The 19,340-nt window shown below is 38.5% G+C and overlaps 2 protein-coding genes and 1 pseudogene across 2 annotated transcripts; 1 reads left to right on the top strand and 2 right to left on the bottom strand.

The window, feature by feature from the left end:
- Positions 1 to 1,179: 1,179 nt before the first annotated feature.
- On the top strand, positions 1,180 to 7,014 carry LOC148913970 (uncharacterized). The gene has a single exon (XM_089025689.1). The coding sequence runs from the start codon at positions 1,180 to 1,182 to the stop codon at positions 7,012 to 7,014; it is 5,835 nt and encodes a 1,944-aa protein (XP_088881815.1).
- A 4,105-nt stretch (positions 7,015 to 11,119) lies between these two features.
- LOC116309059 (uncharacterized) lies at positions 11,120 to 13,138 on the bottom strand (annotated as a pseudogene).
- A 2,045-nt stretch (positions 13,139 to 15,183) lies between these two features.
- LOC148913969 (uncharacterized) lies at positions 15,184 to 18,356 on the bottom strand. Its single transcript, XM_089038200.1, has one exon. The coding sequence runs from the start codon at positions 17,957 to 17,959 to the stop codon at positions 15,311 to 15,313; it is 2,649 nt and encodes an 882-aa protein (XP_088894326.1). The 5' UTR covers positions 17,960 to 18,356; the 3' UTR covers positions 15,184 to 15,310.
- Positions 18,357 to 19,340: the final 984 nt, after the last annotated feature.

Raw genomic sequence — 19,340 nt, 5'->3', positions numbered from 1 at the left:
AATTGCATATATTCTCAGGTCGTTGAATTGTATGACAAATTGTAAAGTGAGAGGTGTATCAAAACCTTATAAGTATAGTTAAGGACATAAAAAAAGAATAAAAAACGTTAACAAATGGCAGTCGTTTATCATCTTGTTCAGACAATACAGCCGTCTAACTGGTCCAAGTGTCTCTCCTTGAATCTCTTCATTGGTAATTAGCTCCTAACGAGACCTGTTGATGCTTTCCCTCTATTCAAATGCAAAATCAAAAATGCTGGTGACTGACCTTAACGGGTTAAATTTTTTAATCAAAAATTATTTCACATTTAACAGTTTCTATAATGGTCTTTCTTCAAGAAACCATATACCCTATGTTGAACCAATAGTGAGAATACTGCCAGATAGCTGAGCTGTTAGCTTGATGTTATCAGGTCACTTACTCCACACAAACTGAGTACAGTGTTGGTTGGCCAGAAATGAAGTTTACAAATACTAAAAAATTATTCCAGTGTTTTTCTATATTCATTCTCTTGTTAAATAACTTTAGGCTAGTATAGAGTATCATACGACAAGTAGTCTAGCTGGAATTCTATCGACGTTAATTGCACATTGTCCGAAATGAATAACTTGTTAACAATATATGAAAACAAAACCCTGAGGTTAGGGTAGACTGGGATACCTGTATACCTCTATAGCAAGGGTACTACCTACAGACGTTACAGCCATTCTCAATCACACGCGCCCTCTAGCGATTGTTTTTGTCGCGACTGTTAGATCTGAAAAGCCTTTAATGAGTTTTTAGTGTAGTTCTCTTTGTCTTTAAGTTTGTTTACAAGTGTTCTATAGCTTTTGTTTCGCTCGTTTCAGTCTAAGTATTTTCGTCATTGTTTCGTCATTTAGTCTTGTCCCTTAGGAGCTTTCGTACGCCTTATATACGCCCACTATGTAAATACTTAGTTAGTTGGTGCTCGCAGTTTCGTCCCTTCGTACACAAATGTAAGTTATTCGTTTCCATAGTTCTTATCGTTTTGCAGTTTAATGTTTCGTAGCTTTTCCTATTTGTCATACGTACTAAGTTATTTATCTATTTAATGTGTTTATTCAGTCTTTACCGTACGTTTTACGTATGTGTAAGAAATAAAATCAAGAGTATGAGACAAGCAGTGCCAACATCGTAAAGAATTTGTGTTTCGAGTCATGGAGAAATGGACCGTGCCTCAACTCAAGGAAGAACTCAAATTCTATGGTCTCAGTGTCAAAGGGAAAAAAGGTCAGTTGTTGAGCCGTTTAAGAGAGTTTTTTCGATCACAAGCATCGTCTTATGAACTACCTAAGCATGAAGTTAAAGCCAGAGTACGCAGTGATACCGTTGCTGACGACATTGATGCAGCCAGCCTGAGTAGTAAAGCAAGTAAATTCAGCAAAGCCAGTAAAAATATGTCATTGGTAAGTTCTGTATCCTCGGCCAGAGTGAAGGAAGCCGCTAGATTAGCAGAGCTACAAGCAGAAGCTGCCGCTTTAGAAAAGAAGCAAATCCTAAATCAAAAGAGATTTGAGTTGGAGCAAGAGGAAGTCCGAATTAACTTGGAGACAGAAATTGAGAAAGTCAAAGCAAAAGATAAAGTACTTGCCGATATTGAAAGCAATAGAAATGCAGATGATGGATCACGTAAGTTACCATCCCTCGATGGAAGCATAAAAGACGAGCCAGCCTTAAAACCACCGCCCTTCTTTAAAAGATGCAACGACTGGTTACGACCCCAGAATACTGATGGAGAGATGGAAGATTCATTCAAGCCACAACTCAATTATGATAGTTCACGTCCGACCTATGACGACAGCAAAGAAACTATGAGAGATTTCATTAGTCTCCAGATGCAGCAGAACGAAATGATGAAGCTATTCCACACGCAACAACAGCGTAGTACTTTACCTAACCTTCAAGTTCCTATGTTTGGTGGTGATCCACTAGAGTATCAGACATTTATACATGCCTTTGAAAGTCTTATTGATGCTAAAACTACTAACGGCACCGAAAGACTCCACTACTTGGAACAGCATACCACTGGTGAAGTGAGAGAACTGGTTCGCTCATGCCACTTCATGGCTCCCCATTCTGGATATTTACACGCAAAACAGCTTCTGCAGAAGAGGTATGGAGATCACTATAGAATCGCATCCGCCTACGTAGAAACGGCTTTAAATTGGCCAGAAATCAAAAACAACGATGCCGTCGCTCTTCATAGATACTCCATCTTCTTAAATAGCTGCGTCAATGCCATGCAAGGGAACAAGTATTTGGATAAGTTTGAACACCCAGACAACATAAAGCGATTAGTCTTAAAGTTGCCATACAATATGAGAGACCGTTGGCGTCGTAAGGTAGACGATATCATGGAAGTTCATCAACAATCTGTCAGATTCTGCAACTTAGTAGACTACGTTAATCAAGAAGCAAGAATTGCCACTAATCCTATTTTTGGAAAGATCGTTTTACTAGAGACCCCTAGAGACAAGTCCCGGAGTACCAGTACCGTCAAGCCTAGTGTCAGACATAATCCTCTTACCGCCAGAACATCGAGTCTCGCCGTACAAGCCAAAGTTAACAGTACACAGAAAACCCACAAGGACAGCCACGATACAGATTCGCCTCAGAAGTGCTGCGTGTATTGTAACGCCTCGAACCACGAATTGGAGAACTGTAATGCTCTTAGAAGAAAGCCGTATAAAGAACGAATAGAATTTCTCATGAAGAAACGATTGTGTTTTGGTTGCCTTGCTGATGATCACACTGTCAAAGAATGCACCAAGAAACAAGTTTGTAGGTTTCCTGACTGCACTAAAATTCATCCAGCTGTTCTGCATACCAATTCGATCAGAAGCAATCCTCCAGGTGATACTGGTGATCCTAACAAGAACGATCATGAACAATCATCAACCCGTGAAGTTAATGGTACCAAGAAGAATCTACAAAAGATTCCCATGATCAACGCTATTCCCGTGACGAATACATGTATTAAGATTGCTGAAAACACATGCTCAACAGGGGCCGGTCAATCTAGTACAGGTATGGCTGTATTACCAGTTAAAATCAGACCAGAAGGTACAAGTCAGTTCATCATAACATATGCCCTCTTAGACAGTGGTAGTACCTCGACATTCTGTACCGAGTCTTTGATGAAGAATTTGAACGTTAATGGTAAAAAGACCAAAATTTCACTGACTACGTTAGGAAAGAAAGACGATCTGACAGATACTTTCCTAATCAGAGGTCTAGAGATTGCAGATATGGATGAGAATCACTTGATTAAATTGCCATCGTTGTTCACCCAGCAAGAGATCCCAGTGGACAAAGCGGATATCGCTACCCAAGAGGATGTAGATAGATGGCCACATTTAAGTAACTATGTACAGATTATGTCTCCTGATTCTAGAATCGAGGTTGGTCTTCTTGTCGCTAGTGATGTCCCGGAGGCCTTAGACCCACAAGAAGTAATCCACAGCCAGTACGGTGGTCCATATGCAACTAGAACAAAACTAGGATGGACAATCAATGGACCATTGAAGCGATGTCAAGAATCTCCTCGCATTTCTAATTTTCTGGTCAAGGCAGACGTACAGTTGAATCAGATCATGATAGACTTCTTTAACCAAGAATTCAACGATTCTATCAGTAATCACAGAACTGAGATGTCTCCGATGGAGCGCCGTTTCTTAACAAGCGTCGAGTCGTCGGTGGAATTAAAGAACGGTCACTACCACATCAATCTGCCTTTCAAGAATCCAGAACTCCACTTGCCCAACAATAAGCCTCAAGCCATTCCACGTGCCAAATGGTTAAAGAAAAAGTTCACCAAAGATCTCAAGCTGCATCAAGATTACAAGAACTTCATGTCCGATTTGCTCTCTAAAGACTTTGCTCGTAAAATCCCACTTCACATGTTGAATCAAAGTCAAGGAAAAATTTGGTACTTACCTCACCATGGCGTATATCACCCACACAAGCCGGAAAAGGTACGTGTTGTCTTCAACTGTTCTGCAAAGTTCCAAGATATGTCACTCAACGACCACTTATTGCAAGGACCCGATCTCACGAACACACTTCTGGGCGTTCTTTTTAGATTCCGCCAAGAAAATATCGCGCTAATGGCAGACGTGGAAGCAATGTTCCACCAGGTTAGAGTACCGGAACAAGATCGTAATCTTCTACGCTTCCTGTGGTGGCCACAAGGTAACATTGATCAAGAATTGGAAGAGTATCAAATGAATGTACACTTATTTGGTGCAGTATCGTCACCAAGTGTCACCAACTTCGCCTTACGTAAAACTGCTCTAGACAACAAGCAAGATTACAGTCCCAGCGCAGTCAGCACAGTTCTTAACAACTTTTACGTGGATGATTGTCTCAAGTCTTTGCCAACCATTCAAGATGCAATTACGCACTCCAAAGAATTAAGTGAGCTCTTGTCGAAAGGAGGTTTTCGCCTAACAAAGTGGGTTAGCAACAGTCGTGACGTTATCAGTACTATACCAGAATCTGAAAGAAACAAAAACATCAAAGAACTGGACTTAGCTAAAGACAATCTGCCCATCGAAAGAGCGCTAGGTGTGAACTGGAATATCGAACAAGAAAAATTTGCCTTCAAGATCAATCTCAAGGAACGCACTCCGTCAAGAAGAGGTTTACTATCCATGGTTAGCGCATTGTACGATCCATTAGGATTTGTCTCACCATTCACATTACAAGCAAAGTCCCTTTTACAAGATTTGTGCAGACTCAAGCTAGATTGGGACCAAGAGATACCAATAGAACACCATCAACAGTGGCAAAAGTGGTTAAATGACCTACCAAAGCTTGCACAATTCACAGTCGAAAGATGCTACAAGCCAACGAACTTTGATCAAGTGACATCTACACAACTTCACCATTTCTCTGATGCGTCTCAAACTGGTTATGGCTCAGTCTCATACCTGCGTATTGTGAGTTGCAGTGGAAAAATTCATTGCTCCTTTATTATGGCTAAGTCTCGAGTAGTCCCACTCAAGCAGATAACTATACCACGCCTCGAGTTAGCAGCAGCGACCGTGTCTGTTCGTCTTGACAAGATGATCAAAGAAGAATTAGAGTATGAAATAGATGAATCTATATTTTGGACAGACAGTACTTCAGTGATAAGATACGTGGAAAACGAGACAGCAAGATTCCATACATTCGTAGCCAATAGAGTTGCTCAGATTAGAGAGGTATCAGATCCTTCACAATGGAAGTACGTAGACTCATCCTCCAATCCCGCCGATCATGCGTCAAGAGGTCTGTCAGCAGATGAACTACTCAAGAGCAAACAGTGGTCAAATGGTCCAAACTTTCTTTGGAAAGACAACAATGCTTGGCCACAAAGACCGAAAGGTATGATAAGTTCGCTGGAAGATGATGTAGAAGTTAAAAGAGAAGCGAAAATATGCACGACATCTACCAGGCCTAACGCCGCAAATGAGATATTCCAGAAATTCTCATCCTGGTATCATCTGAAGAAGATTATTGCATGGATACTAAGATATTTCCAGAATATCAAGAAAGCTCTTCAAGCAGAACACAAAGAGATTGCACGCACAAGAGAAACCTCTCTCAAGTCAAATACACCAATCTCCTTGAAGGAAATGCAAGATGCAGAAAAAGAGATTTTACGACACGTTCAGTGGCAAACTTTTCATCAAGAGATACGCGCCCTCGAAGAAAATCTTGATGGTCTTCCAAGAAAATCCGTCGTAAGAAAATCAAGTCCCTTGTCCAAGCTGGATCCAGTGGTAAAAGACAACTTGATATGTGTTGGAGGACGTCTTCGCAATGCGCCAATAAGTGAAAGAGCCAAACATCCAATAATACTTCCCAAGAATCATCATGTGACGAACTTGATTATCAACGATTATCATCACATCTCTGGTCATTCTGGTAAACAACACGTGCTAGCACTCCTGCGCGAACGTTATTGGATCATAAATGCTAATGCAGCTATCAAGAAAGCCCTTGGAAACTGTTTCGACTGTCGACGTAGGCAATCTCCTCCACTACAGCAGAAGATGGGAGATCTGCCAGATGCAAGGTTAACACCAGACAAGCCACCATTTACTGCCGTTGGAGTTGACTATTTTGGCCCATTCTACGTGCGCCGCGGTCGAAGTCTTGTTAAGCGTTATGGCGTCTTATTCACGTGTATGACGACGAGAGCCGTTCATCTAGAAATCGCTAGCAGTTTAGATACCAACTCATTTCTGTTAGCACTAAGGCGATTTATTGCCAGACGAGGTCAAGTAGAAGAGATGTTCTCCGATAATGGTACAAATTTTACAAGTGGCGATAAAGAGTTGAGAGAATGCATTAAGCAGTGGAATCAAGAACAAATCCATGAAAGTCTACTGCAAAAGAACATTCAATGGCATTACAGTCCGCCCTTTGGCTCTCATCATGGAGGCGTATGGGAACGCCAAATCAGAACGATTCGCAAGATCTTATGTGCTCTTCTCAAGGAACAAACACTCGATGATGAAAACCTGTTAACGCTCATGTGCGAAGTAGAGGCAATTATTAACAGTCGTCCAATCACAACGGTGTCTGACGACAAAAACGATTTGGAACCTCTGACACCTAATCATTTACTACTGTTAAAATCAGAACCATTGTTGCCGCCAGGATTGTTTTCTAAAGAAGATACCTATACACGACGAAGATGGAAACAAGTTCAATACCTAACGGACATCTTCTGGAGAAGATGGACTCGTGAGTATCTACCCACGCTTCAAGTCCGACACAAGTGGTGTAAGGTCAGCAGAAATCTAAAGATGAATGACATCGTACTAATTATGGACCAAAATGTTCACCGCAACAAATGGATCTTAGGAAGAGTTATTCAGATATTTGAAGATGTCAAAGGATTTGTTCGCAGAGTAAAGTTAAAAACCAAATCGACGATCCTGGAAAGACCCATCACAAAGTTATGCTTGCTCGTAGGAGCAGATGAAAAAGAAACCGGATGAAAGACAAGGAAGAAGACAGACAAGCTTGAAGACAAGCTTGAAGAAAAGCAGGAAGAAAAGCAGGAACACAAGCAGGAAGACAAGCAGGAAGAAAAGCTGGAAGAAAAGCTGGAAGAAAACATTAAGAACTTTATTAATATAAGTTATTATTTAATTCATTATTTAATTCAATTTATTATTTAATTCATTATAGTTATTTTGCTATATCTTAGGACATTAATATTAGGACATTAAATGATTTTGCTTTGACATTCAGATCCAATTAGTTTTTTAAGTTGGATAAGTGTTCGTTAACATCACACTTAGGGGCCGGTGTGTTAGATCTGAAAAGCCTTTAATGAGTTTTTAGTGTAGTTCTCTTTGTCTTTAAGTTTGTTTATAAGTGTTCTATAGCTTTTGTTTCGCTCGTTTCAGTCTAAGTATTTTCGTCATTGTTTCGTCATTTAGTCTTGTCCCTTAGGAGCTTTCGTACGCCTTATATACGCCCACTATGTAAATACTTAGTTAGTTGGTGCTCGCAGTTTCGTCCCTTCGTACACAAATGTAAGTTATTCGTTTCCATAGTTCTTATCGTTTTGCAGTTTAATGTTTCGTAGCTTTTCCTATTTGTCATACGTACTAAGTTATTTATCTATTTAATGTGTTTATTCAGTCTTTACCGTACGTTTTACGTATGTGTAAGAAATAAAATCAAGAGTATGGGACAAGCAGTGCCAACAGCGACGAAGTAGATTTTGGTGGACGTCAATCAAAGCGTTTTCATGACATTCTACAGGCACGTGCCCTTATAGCTTTGTGTTTTCCGACAATGTAAATAATGAAAGACCTTGTGATTGACGTCCACCAAAACCTCCTTAGTCGCGACAGAAAAAATGGCAAGAGGGCGTGTGTGATTGAGAATGGCTGTCATTGCACAAAGTCCGAAATGAATACGAGTTTGTTAATAATATACGAATATCAAGGCCTTAGAGACGGAGAGATAGCAAAAAGAGTAGATCGTCATCTTTATCGAGCGAGACTTTCTACGTGCTTTTGCTTTATTCTTTTCTCTGGTAATAAGTTCTGTTATCATACCAAGACTTGATGTCTTGAAAAGAAGCAGAAGAAGAAGAAGAAGAAGAAGAAGAAGAAGAAGAAGAAGAAAACAAAACAAAAATAAGAAAAGCTAAGAAAGCAATTTTATAGGAGATCTTCTTTATTCTTTCTTTCGATAACTACGTTAAAATATTTAATTAAAAGTTTGAAAATAATCTTTAAATTCAGACTTAAAAACAATTCTTTTATGCGAAACATTTCCGTGATCATCTTTTGGCTAATATTGCAAACTTGTTAAGCTCAAGGGCTGCTCAAAATACAAGCAACCCAGAACACCTATAGGGTCATCTGTTGAATAATTGGAATAGAATTTCACGTGACGTGTAGGCTTCAAGTCCAAACTTGTAGCCCAATAAAATTTTATATTCCCAATTTTTAATACATTATTTGGTTATTTTCTAGAGTTTTAGAGTGAAAAATGAGAACGATCTAATTATTTTTTCAGTATAATATGGCTTTTAGTTTCGGAAACTTTCCATGTCTATGTTGTTCTCGCGTTTTTACCGTAAAAAGGTGAACTTGCATGCGCGCATCCTGACGGCTGTACGAACCCGGTGACCCTAAATTCTTATTTTGCTTACTTTACTTCTAGTGTGATTTACTTTCATCATGCAAAATTTAAAACAATCTTCATATTTTGCCCATTAACGTCCTTAAGTATGGCACTCAGTTTGCGCGGCATTCTGCTTGCGGGAATTAATCCGACTTTGAATAGGTATTTTCAAATAATCCCTCATTGCAAAATCACAAAGTTTTTTTTTTTTGACTATCTATACATTTTACATTTCACGTAATGTTTGGAAAACGCGACCTTTTTGAGTGAATACCAATTCAATTTATAGAAACACCTATATTCTATTTCAATACAGGGAAAACATCAAGTCTTGGTATGATAACAGAACTTATTACCAGAGAAAAGAATAAAGCAAAAGCACGTAGAAAGTCTCGCTCGATAAAGATGACGATCTACTCTTTTTGCTATCTCTTCGTCTCTAAGACCTTGATATTCGTATATTATTAACAAACTCGTATTCATTTCGGACTTTGTGCAATGACAGCCATTCTCAATCACACGCGCCATCTTGCCATTTTTTTTTTTTTTTTTTTTAATTCTTTTCTGTCGCGACGAAGAAGGTTTTGGTGGACGTCAATCACAAGGCGTTTCCTTAACATTGTCGGAAAACACAAAGCTATAAGGGCACGTGCCTGTAGAATGTCATGGAAACGCTTTGATTGACGTCCACCAAAATCTACTTCGTCGCGACAAAAACAAACGCTAGAGGGCGCGTGTGATTGAGAATGGCTGTAACGTCTATAGATAGTAACCGTGCTATACAGGTATACAGGTATACAGGTATCCCAGTCTACCCTAACCTCAGGGTTTTGTTTTTATATATTGTTAACAAGTTATTCATTTCGGACAATGTGCAATTAACGTCGATAGAATTCCAGCTAGACTACTTGTCGTATGATACTCTAGCCTGAAGTGATTTAACAAGAGAATGAATATAGAAAAACACTGGAATAATTTTTTAGTATTTGTAAACTTCATCTTTGGCCAACCAACACTGTACTCAGTTATATGTGAAATGATTTTTGATTAAAAAATTTAACCCGTTAAGGTCAGTCACCAGCATTTTTGATTTTGCATTTGAATAGAGGGAAAGCATCAACAGGTCTCGTTAGGAGCTAATTACCAATGAAGAGATTCAAGGAGAGACACTTGGACCAGTTAGACGGCTTTATTGTCTGAACAAGATGATATGATAATAACTGCCATTTGTTAACGTTTTTTATTCTTTTTTTTTTTTTATGTCCTTAACTATAATTATAAGGTTTTGATACACCTCTCACTTTACAATTTGTCATACAATTCAACGACCTGAGAATATATGCAATTAACGTCGATAGAACTCCAGTTAGAGTACTTGTCCTATGATACTCTAGCCTGAAGTTATTTGTAACAAAAGAATGGATACTAAAACCGAGGCAAAATAGAAACTACACATCACCTTTAGTATCTTTAAGATTCATCTCTGGCAAACACCCAGTCAGTTGTACGGCGGAGTGAGTGACCTGATAACATCAAGCTAACAGCTCAGCTATCGTTCGACTAATGAGAGAGAATGTTGACTGCACTGGTTATTGCTGCAGTCCTTAACATCCAGCTTGTGTCTCCCATGCCAGGCATTGAAGAGTACATCACAAGATGTTTCCTTCACAAGAGACTGGCTTTGCGACTTGTTTTCCCTGGCAAAACAAGTCTTGCTGTTCAGCAGAAGTAACTGTGAATCTGAAACAACGTGGTTTGAAAGATCTTATACACCTAGACTGGGACTACTGTGGTGGTTTAAGCGAGGTAAGAATAAAAGAAGGAGTTAAGGAAGAATGATTGAATGGAACTTGGTAGGAAGGAAGGAAGAACGGGGAAGGAAGGAATGAAGAAATGAAGGAACAAAGGAAGGAACAAAGGAAGGAACTTAGGAAGGAACTTAGGAAGGAACGAAGGAATCACCAGGTGGCCTGACAAGGCGCGCAAAGCATGATTTCCCGATCGAAAAAGGAATCAATCCCATCAACCAACGCGCGCTCAATGCACTTGTGTTTTGTAGCGGCAATCTTGAAAATCAAATGTATATGTGCGACTTTCTCGCCTATACATATTTTCTTGTTCAAAAGGAGACACTTTCAATAACAAATTTGGCTTATTATGAGACTGAAAGCTTCCTGGAGATGACCAAGGACCCAAGATCAGCGATAGATGTGGAGTATAATAATATATATATTTAGGCACTGCCTAAAGCGTAGCTCCCGATAAGGAAGTCACAGGGAGAACAATTTGAATGATACTGAAAGGTGAAAATAAGATCGGGGAAAAAAATATTCAATTATTTTTTATTCGAAATGATGATAATTTGTTATAATATTGCCACTGCCCTGCCGCTATGCTCAATGAGTTTTTAAACTCACTACAAAAAAAAAACACTACAAAAATTCGTTAGAATTATATCTAGTCTCTTTTCGGGATTTTCGCTCTGACTAGCGAGTCTTTAAGCGATTTATTCCTCTTGCAAGAGACGAAAGGAGGATCAGGAAAGATCCTTTTAAGGTTCTGGTTGCCAGTAATAAGGTGCCAATGCTTCATTCAAATGTTTTCGATGTTAGGTACAGCTGGATTGTACATAGTGACGAATGGTAACATTTTACGATGCGATTTTGTGTTTCGTTTTTTTAAGCGCCTCTTGTCTTCCAATAAATTAACCTTTTTTAAGAATGTTTGTGACAAACCCTTTTGGATAACCTCGATTGTGGAGGCGTTTGGTGAAGCTTTGTATGTCGTTTTCAAAAGCTTCGGCTACTGAGTTGTTACGTAGTAGTCTTAAAGCCTCTCCCTTGACAAAACCCTTTTTTACGCTAAGAGGGTGACATGATGAGAAGTGGGTGTAATGGAAGGTTTCAGTTGGCTTAAAATATGTTTTCACATCTAAAATGTGTGAAGTAGGGAATCTTGGTCCTTTATAAACTGTAGTGTCGAGAAAAGTTACGCTCTGTGATGATGTCACCCGGCTAGCTCAGTTGGTAAGAGCGTCGGTCTGTTGTGCGGGACGTCGTGGTTCAAGCCTCGGCCGTACCAACACTCAGGGTCTTATAATAAGTGAGGAGAAGGTGCTGCCTTTGTAATTACATCTGCAAATGGTTAGACCTTCACGTGGCTCGGATGATCACGTTTATGGCGGTCCCGTCCCTAATTAACTAGAGACGTTAACAGAGGACCACAAGTTTATCAGTTGAATTACTGTCAGGTGTTATCCTCTATAAACAAAGTTAATTATTATCATTATTATTATTATGTTTCACAAGTGAATTTTATTGTGTTGTGGAAATTATTAGCGAAATCAACAAATTTCGTGATCTCTTCTTCAGTTAAAGTCCACACGGAGAAAACATCATCAATAAAACGTTTCCAGACGAGAGGTTTGTAGGGACTATTAGATAACAGCTTTGTTTCTAAATGTGCCATAAAAATGATAGAGAAAGCAACAGCCATTTTAGTTCCCATTGCTATACCGTGTATTTGTAGATAGTGTTTGTCGTTAAATTTGAAAGAGTTTTCTTTCAGAATCAGTCTCATGAGCTCTTTTAGATAATTTACAGGAATTGGTAAGTTGGGCTCATAATGCTGTTCGTAGTGCGAACAAATCACTTTGATGCCTTCTTCTTGAGGAATGTTTGTGTATAGTGAACAAACATCCAGTCTGGCGAGTATAGCATTGTCTGGAATAGGAGTATTCTCAATAAAGTTTATAAAGTCAGTAGAATCCTTTATGTATGACTCTTGTTTTTTGGCAATCGGTTGTAGAAGGTAATCTTCAAAGCTAGAAATACGTTCGGTTGGTCCTCCACTACCAGATACTATAGGTCGCACTACCGGAGTTTTCTTATGAATTTTGGTAAGAGTGTAGAATTCTGGTAATCGTGTGGGTGACTGGGTTTGGGATAACCACTTATGTGTCATAGTATCTATATGACCGTCGGTTCGTAGTTTATTTACTAAAGTACAAACTTTGGCGGCAGTTTCCTCTACTATGGGATTTGAGAGTGGACGGCGTAGAATTTTTTATCATCCAATTGATTCGTTCCTTCTTTGATATTAGTAGTGGTGTCGTAAATGACAGTGGTTGTCCCTTTATCGGCTTTTTTTACGTTTATATCCCTATTACTTTTGAGATTCTTAAGTGCAATTCTTAATTCAAAACCATACAGTGAAATCGAATCGAAATGCACTACATTGTTTTTTGTTTTTTTGTTTTTTTTGCGCGAGTATACTCTCCCACTTAGGAATTTTGTACACAACTTACCACCACCCCCAGGGGCTAGTTTTGTTCTTGCAAGATTCTTCGACAAAAAGTTTTCCAAGGCCTACAGTTTTAGGCTTTGAATCTCTTTTACTTAAAGAAAAACGAAAGCTAACTACAGATAATTCAATACAATATCAAGCTTAGTGAAATTTACCTCGGTTGTCTTTCATTGAGATCGAAAATTAGGACAAATCAAGACCAAAAACCAGACTTGAAAACTGGTTAAGGTGAGCAAAAAATGAGGTTTACTTTAAAAAAAAAACAGAGCTTACATTCATTTAAACAGTTGACAAGAACAACTGAGTCAAAATAAAAAATAATGCAAAAGGCAATGCAAAATACAAAATGACTCATTTCTTTGGCAGTAAATTGGCGTTTGTAAATGTTTTTGAATATTTTTTAGCTTTTTAGAATGAATTTTTTATATTCATACTTGCTCGAACAGCTTAATAAACAGTTGAATATTTGGTAAAAATTTATATTTCATTTAATGATTAAATAAATCATCTGTAGAAAGATATAAAATTATTGAATGAAAGTCTTCTTTGTTTTGCCGATTGGACCCCGCGATAGGAGGCGAACAAACTTTTTCTTGAACGAAAAACAAATACGATAGCTGGTTAAAAACAACCGAACTATTAAAGATTTACGAAGCTAAATAAAGGACGAATATTTGTTGTAATATGCTGTTCATGTTATATTTCCTCTAGCATTAAAATAAACTAAGCTTATCGATAGAGATATAAAAAGTTTTGAGAGAAAGTCTTTGATTTGTCGATTCGTCGAGAAAAATGCTTGTCAAACTAAAAATATATATATATATATATATATGATTGTTTGCTAAAGAACACACCTGAATTCTTGAAGAACGCTTCTTGATCCATCTTTGACTACATGAAAGTTTTTTTTAAATTGTTTTTGGTCTATAACTTGTCCTAAAGCGATTTTTTTCTGTGCATTTGAGAGCCGCATTTGTGAGTAGTTTTGCTTTGACATCAAGCAGGATTCCTGTGTTGTGTACAGGGACGGACGGACGGACGGACGTACGGACGGAAGTGACGTCAGCCAAGCCATGAAAAATCAACTCCATGGTTTACCATTTTTTCTTAATTAAGTATGGGGCTCCGCTCGCGCGGGCCGAAGCGGGAGCTCCGCTATAAATATGTTAATGAATCCAGAAATCCAGAATAGAGAGCTTTAAAGCGGTCTCGCTCTTACTAAAAAGGCATGAACAAAATCCAGACCGATGAAGGGTAATAAATTCCTAATCTCTCCTAGACAACATTTTCTTTAACGGTAGAAACATTTTATAAGCCTTAAGCCTTCGTCCTAATAACACTTCTCTTTGCATTTTCTTCGTCCGCCATTTTGTTTTGGTTTGGTTTTTCCAAATGGGAGCGCAAACACGTATGAGATTGATTCTCTTTCCGAAACGCATTCGCAATCTGATTGGCTAATGGTTTTTCCTCAGTTTTCCTAGGAAGGGCAAGGAAGAATGTAGGTCGGTAGGGACGGAAAGAGGGAGGTAAACCGTCCTCATCCCCAATCCATCCCTAAAAAGGTCTTGTACTTGAGCTAATTTCGTTTGTATTTTGAAATGTTTACGGTATAAATTCTTACCCCTCTCACATTGAAATTATGTTTTAGCAATGCAAAACCTATATCATCAACATTGAATGTCTATACTTTTGCGATCCAAACGTCGTCAAATGTGCGGCATCTGATGGTTTGATTAGTGAAGCACCTATCTGCAGTAATACCTGTGATGATTGGTTCGAGGCCTGCAAGAATGACAAAACTTACTCTGAGGACTTTCTGGATGATTACGTTTTGTACCGCAATTCAAAGGAAAAAATAAAACCAGACACGCCTTGTCGCACCTTTGCCGAGGAACGTATTCTTCCTTTAAATAACTCTGTAGAAATAGTTATCCTTCGAAACAATAAATAAATAAATAAATAAATGAATAAATAAATAAATTAATTAATTAATTTTTAAATTTCTTTTTCAAATGATATAATATTCTTAAAAATTGGAATCTCTAACTTATACCGTTTTTCTTTCTTTTCTTTTCTTGGGATATATAGTCTTTAATCAATAATTAATAATAACAATAATCTCTAATCAATAATTAATAATTTTTAAATATTTATACATTTTTTCAAGATTGTAAAAAAACGAATAGAATTATTTAAATATGAATATGTTAATATATAATACTTACAAAGAAGAAGGAATTATAAGATGAAAAACTGACTAATAAGGAAAATTGAAATATATATTAAATATATAACTATGTATCTTTATCTAAAAATCTACGTTAATAAGCTAAAAATCTAAATTTATAAAATGGCGCTTTCAGCAACCTGAATGTCTAAGTCTATGTTGTTTATATCATTATAAGTTCTTTTTATAGTCCTTGAGCCTCGTAGACATACAAGTGCAGATCTTAACAGAGAGAAACAAGTCTTGGCCCTAATCCATGCCATTGTTTTGTGGTACTCTTCACCTTTCTTTCGGGCTATCAGTTCAGCAAGCCTGCTGTGATATGTTTTGCATTCTTTACTCATACCTCCTGTTGTACAAAAGACAAGGGGAGTAAATGTTCCATGTTCGATTTCGTTTACTCTTTCGGTGTATTTCCGCTTCTTGTCATTTTCATGTAGCTTGTAGATTTTGGGTAGATCTAGATCTTTGTACGTATCTGCATTTGGGTGACAAACCCTTACGTCAAAAAAGGCAGAACGTTGCTTCTCCCAGAAACCTCGTGCATGGATGTCAAGTCTTGCGTCTGCAGCTTTGTTTGCTCCTTTGCTTAGTTTCTCATCTGAGATTGATTGTAACAAGGGCTCAATCTCTACGTCGTTGCATACTGTGCTAAGAAGCTCAGCCTCCAGATTGCGTAATTCGTTGTGACGTTGAATTACGAATCCACCACGTTTACATATCATTGCGTGATCGACCGAGAAATCTTCACCACATACACACTTTGATGGAATGTCTCTGAAAGACCAATTATAACGGAGACGTAAAGCGTCTCTAAATTCTCTCTTGTTCAAGTCGAATCCCATTTCCTTAAGAGGAATTACAGTTAACCAGGTTGATGCTCCTTTCTCTGCGGCTAAGTCCAAGGATCTGGCTGTAATCTTTGGTAGACTTTCCTTCAGGCTTTCAAACGCATCTTTGGATGCTTTTTCTTTCTCAGTGTGACATTTCTGCTTTGCTGTTTTCACTTCAATTTCATCTGGCAACTCGTGAGACTGGGAGATAATCTTCTCCACAAGTGGGGCACTTACTTTGACTGACGATGAGAATTCATACTTTGCGTCAATACACGGGTTAGTAATACCGATACCTCCATATCGTGTCGGTAGCGATAAAATCTTGCGATCATCTTCATCACAATCTTTTTGTGTCATGGCGGGTATAAACACGTCGGAGATGGCAGCTTCTAAAGGTTTCAGTAGGTCTGAGATATCTGGAAGTGTGCGAAGAAAGTACGTCCAGCGATGTTTTAAGCCAAACGTGTAGGCAGCGTAACAGGTCTGTGGCTGTGATAGAGCAAATTCTGCTAATTTGGTGATCTCGTTCACCCAGTTGTCAATCTTTTCCGTGACGTACTCGTTTAGAAACGATCTGGAACCAAGAACTGCACCAAGATGTTTGTGCCCCTCCACTGTTACATTAATGGGTGTATCCTTAAAAGTTTCTCTGACGATTTCTTCTTTTGGTGGCTTTACTATAACCCAGCACTTCTTTGCGTTGGGGAAGTACCCAAGATCTGGTCCGTACTGGTTAAGAGTGTCCCACCATTTTTTAAGATCCGCTGCTTTTCCTACACCACTAGCGTCATCAGCGAACCAGCATTGCTTGGCGTCAGAAAAAGCCTGCAATGTTGTAATAAGAGGCTGCATACTCAACGCGTACATACCCATAGCCAGTGGGTCACCTTGTGTTGTTCCCTCAGCTGATACGAGTTCTTTCCCGCCTGTGATGAATAATCTTGCTGACTGTCTGTACGAGTTGATGGCATAAACTGCAATAATAGGGCAAAGGATTCTGATGTTGTGCAAAGCAGCAGCTCTGTTTAGTGAGTTGAAAGCATTTGATGCATCAATAAGAAGTACGGCATCTGTGTTATCTGCAGCAAAGATAGTATTCATTGCGTGAACTGCAGCTTCATTCCCTGATCTCTGGCCTGCACACAATTGGAGAGAGCCACTGGTCTCGATGACGTCATCCTTTGACACATTCATTACGCACTTTCCAATGATTCTTCTGATTACCTCTCCAACTCCAATGGGTCTTACGCTACCTTCACCTTTGTCAAGCGGTATCAAACGACTTGCAACTAATGCCTCTATGGTGGTGGGATCTACATATGTTGTACAGAGGATCTTTGTCATTGTGGCTAGTGCTTCACAAAGCTTTGAGGAGGATTGCTTGAATGACTTACAGGCAAGAATTCTTCTGAAGCCATTAGCGTCAATACCTGAAGGGCCACCCGAGCCTTTAGTTCTCAGGGCTGCTTGTCTGATCATATCACCGTCTATCTCACTATAAATTGACTCGGGTATCTCATCATCAATTGGGCCGAATAGCAATGATCCCAATTTCGCTGGCTGTGGTTCAGGTTGCTTCTCCTTGAGTTGAGTCATGACGTCATCTGTAAGTGGTAATATGCCTCCGTTTGTTGATTCATTTAAGAAGCGCAATGCTGAGTTAATTTGTCCTTCCATCACAAGTTTTGCAAAGACTTTTGATCGATCAGGTGGACATGTGGTCTTGTGTTTCTTCATGCGACTTTGAATTATCCTCCCCTCGCGAATTAATTGATTGAGCTCACCGACCTTCCAGAGTGCGAGACGTTTCGCCAGAATGCGCTGGTTTTCTTTAGCTTTAGACTTTTTATTTGGCTTTTGGAGACCCACAGCCAACAGAACAAAGGCAGCTTTTAATATGCTGTTTGTCAGAGCACGCATTCCAATCATCTATGTGTAAAGTTATTTGATCGATAAAATCTCTACCAGTTCTCCCATAAGGAACTAAAAAGACATTTCTCCTCCAAGTTGTTATTTCGTTGTAAGCTTCTAGTATGGCCATGGTAGGAATATTAATTTCCACGCCTTCTAAATTTTTACCCCAGCAGATTGTAGTTGGTTTGTTAACGTTTGTATATAATGGAAGATTACCAGGCTTACTCACGCTTTCAGAAGAACAATCACTAATTGAAATAGATGTACATGTATTCTTATCGATGTTATCGATCCATTCAGCGTTATCTCTTGGGAGAAGATTAATGTTTGTAATATTCAAATTCGTTGATGGATTCGGTTGACTAGATACATATTTAATTTCGTTCTCGTATTCTATAGAATTTTCTTGTAAAATTGAGATAAATGAATAAATAAATAAATAAATAAATTAATTAATTAATTAATAATTAAGTAAGTAAGTAAGTAAGTAAGTAAGTAAGTAAGTAAGTAAGTAAGTAAGTAAGTAAGTAAGTAAGTAAGTAAGTAAGTAAGTAAATAAATAAACAAATAAAAGCTCAGCCTTGTTGATTCTTTTCCGTGTACGTGATGCAAAACGCTGTCTAACAAAAATATTGATCATGGCTGCACAAGGTGTATCGGGGATGCATACATGGTGCAAAGGGTGTCGATGTTGGTATAAGGATGGTGTATTCAGGATGGTGTGGTTAGATTAAGGGCTGTCATGGGAGGTCAATAGTCAAAAAGAAAGTCGCATCGAGTGTCATTGTTGTTTTATGGAGCTTTGGGTGTCATAGAAAATAGAATAGTGCATGACGGTGTATGTAGTATCATGGGAAGTGTAGGTTGCTATGTTTGGTGTATGAGGTGTCGTGGATAGTGCATGGGACTTGATGGGTGGTGTAGGGTGTCATGGGAAGTATAGGTTACCATGGCTGTTGTATGGGGTTTGCTGGGCGTTTATTCTGCATTCTCTTTTATTAAAGATTTTTAAAAATGGCAAAGGATTATGTAACCACATATATGGAACAAGCCTCATTTACGAAAGGTCTCCCAACTGCATGGTGTTTGATTTCAAAGGCGAAAACCCGAATGACAAAGTCGTGCCACGTTCTTCTTCGCATTAAGTCTTTGAAAAACAACGTTAAACAGCAGCTAATGCTAAAATGTAAAAAACACCAATCTCATCTAGAACCAATGTAGTTCAAGGAAACTAAAAAGTATTCCATAAGGGTTCAGTTCATTACCTTTTTATAGATTTTATTGGAACGAATTATATTTAAAATTGTAATCGTTTAAGCCAAATTAAATGCCATGATAAACGAGATTACATCGAAGAACGATTGATGTGAATTCACCATCCAGCATTTAGATTTTG

This window comes from Actinia tenebrosa, unplaced genomic scaffold (assembly GCF_029948245.1).
Source record: "Actinia tenebrosa isolate PJP-AT-01 unplaced genomic scaffold, QUT_ActTen_1.0 PGA_scaffold0__85_contigs__length_37466705, whole genome shotgun sequence".
NCBI classification, from domain to species: Eukaryota; Metazoa; Cnidaria; class Anthozoa; order Actiniaria; family Actiniidae; genus Actinia; species Actinia tenebrosa.
Note: the sequence above shows the minus strand (reverse complement) of the source record. Positions and strands in the feature narration are given on the sequence as shown.

Coding starts and splice junctions, on each gene's coding strand:
- LOC148913969 (XM_089038200.1), bottom strand. CDS start 17,959: ATGATTGGAATGCGTGCTCTGACAAACAGCATATTAAAAGCTGCCTTT.
- LOC148913970 (XM_089025689.1), top strand. CDS start 1,180: ATGGAGAAATGGACCGTGCCTCAACTCAAGGAAGAACTCAAATTCTAT.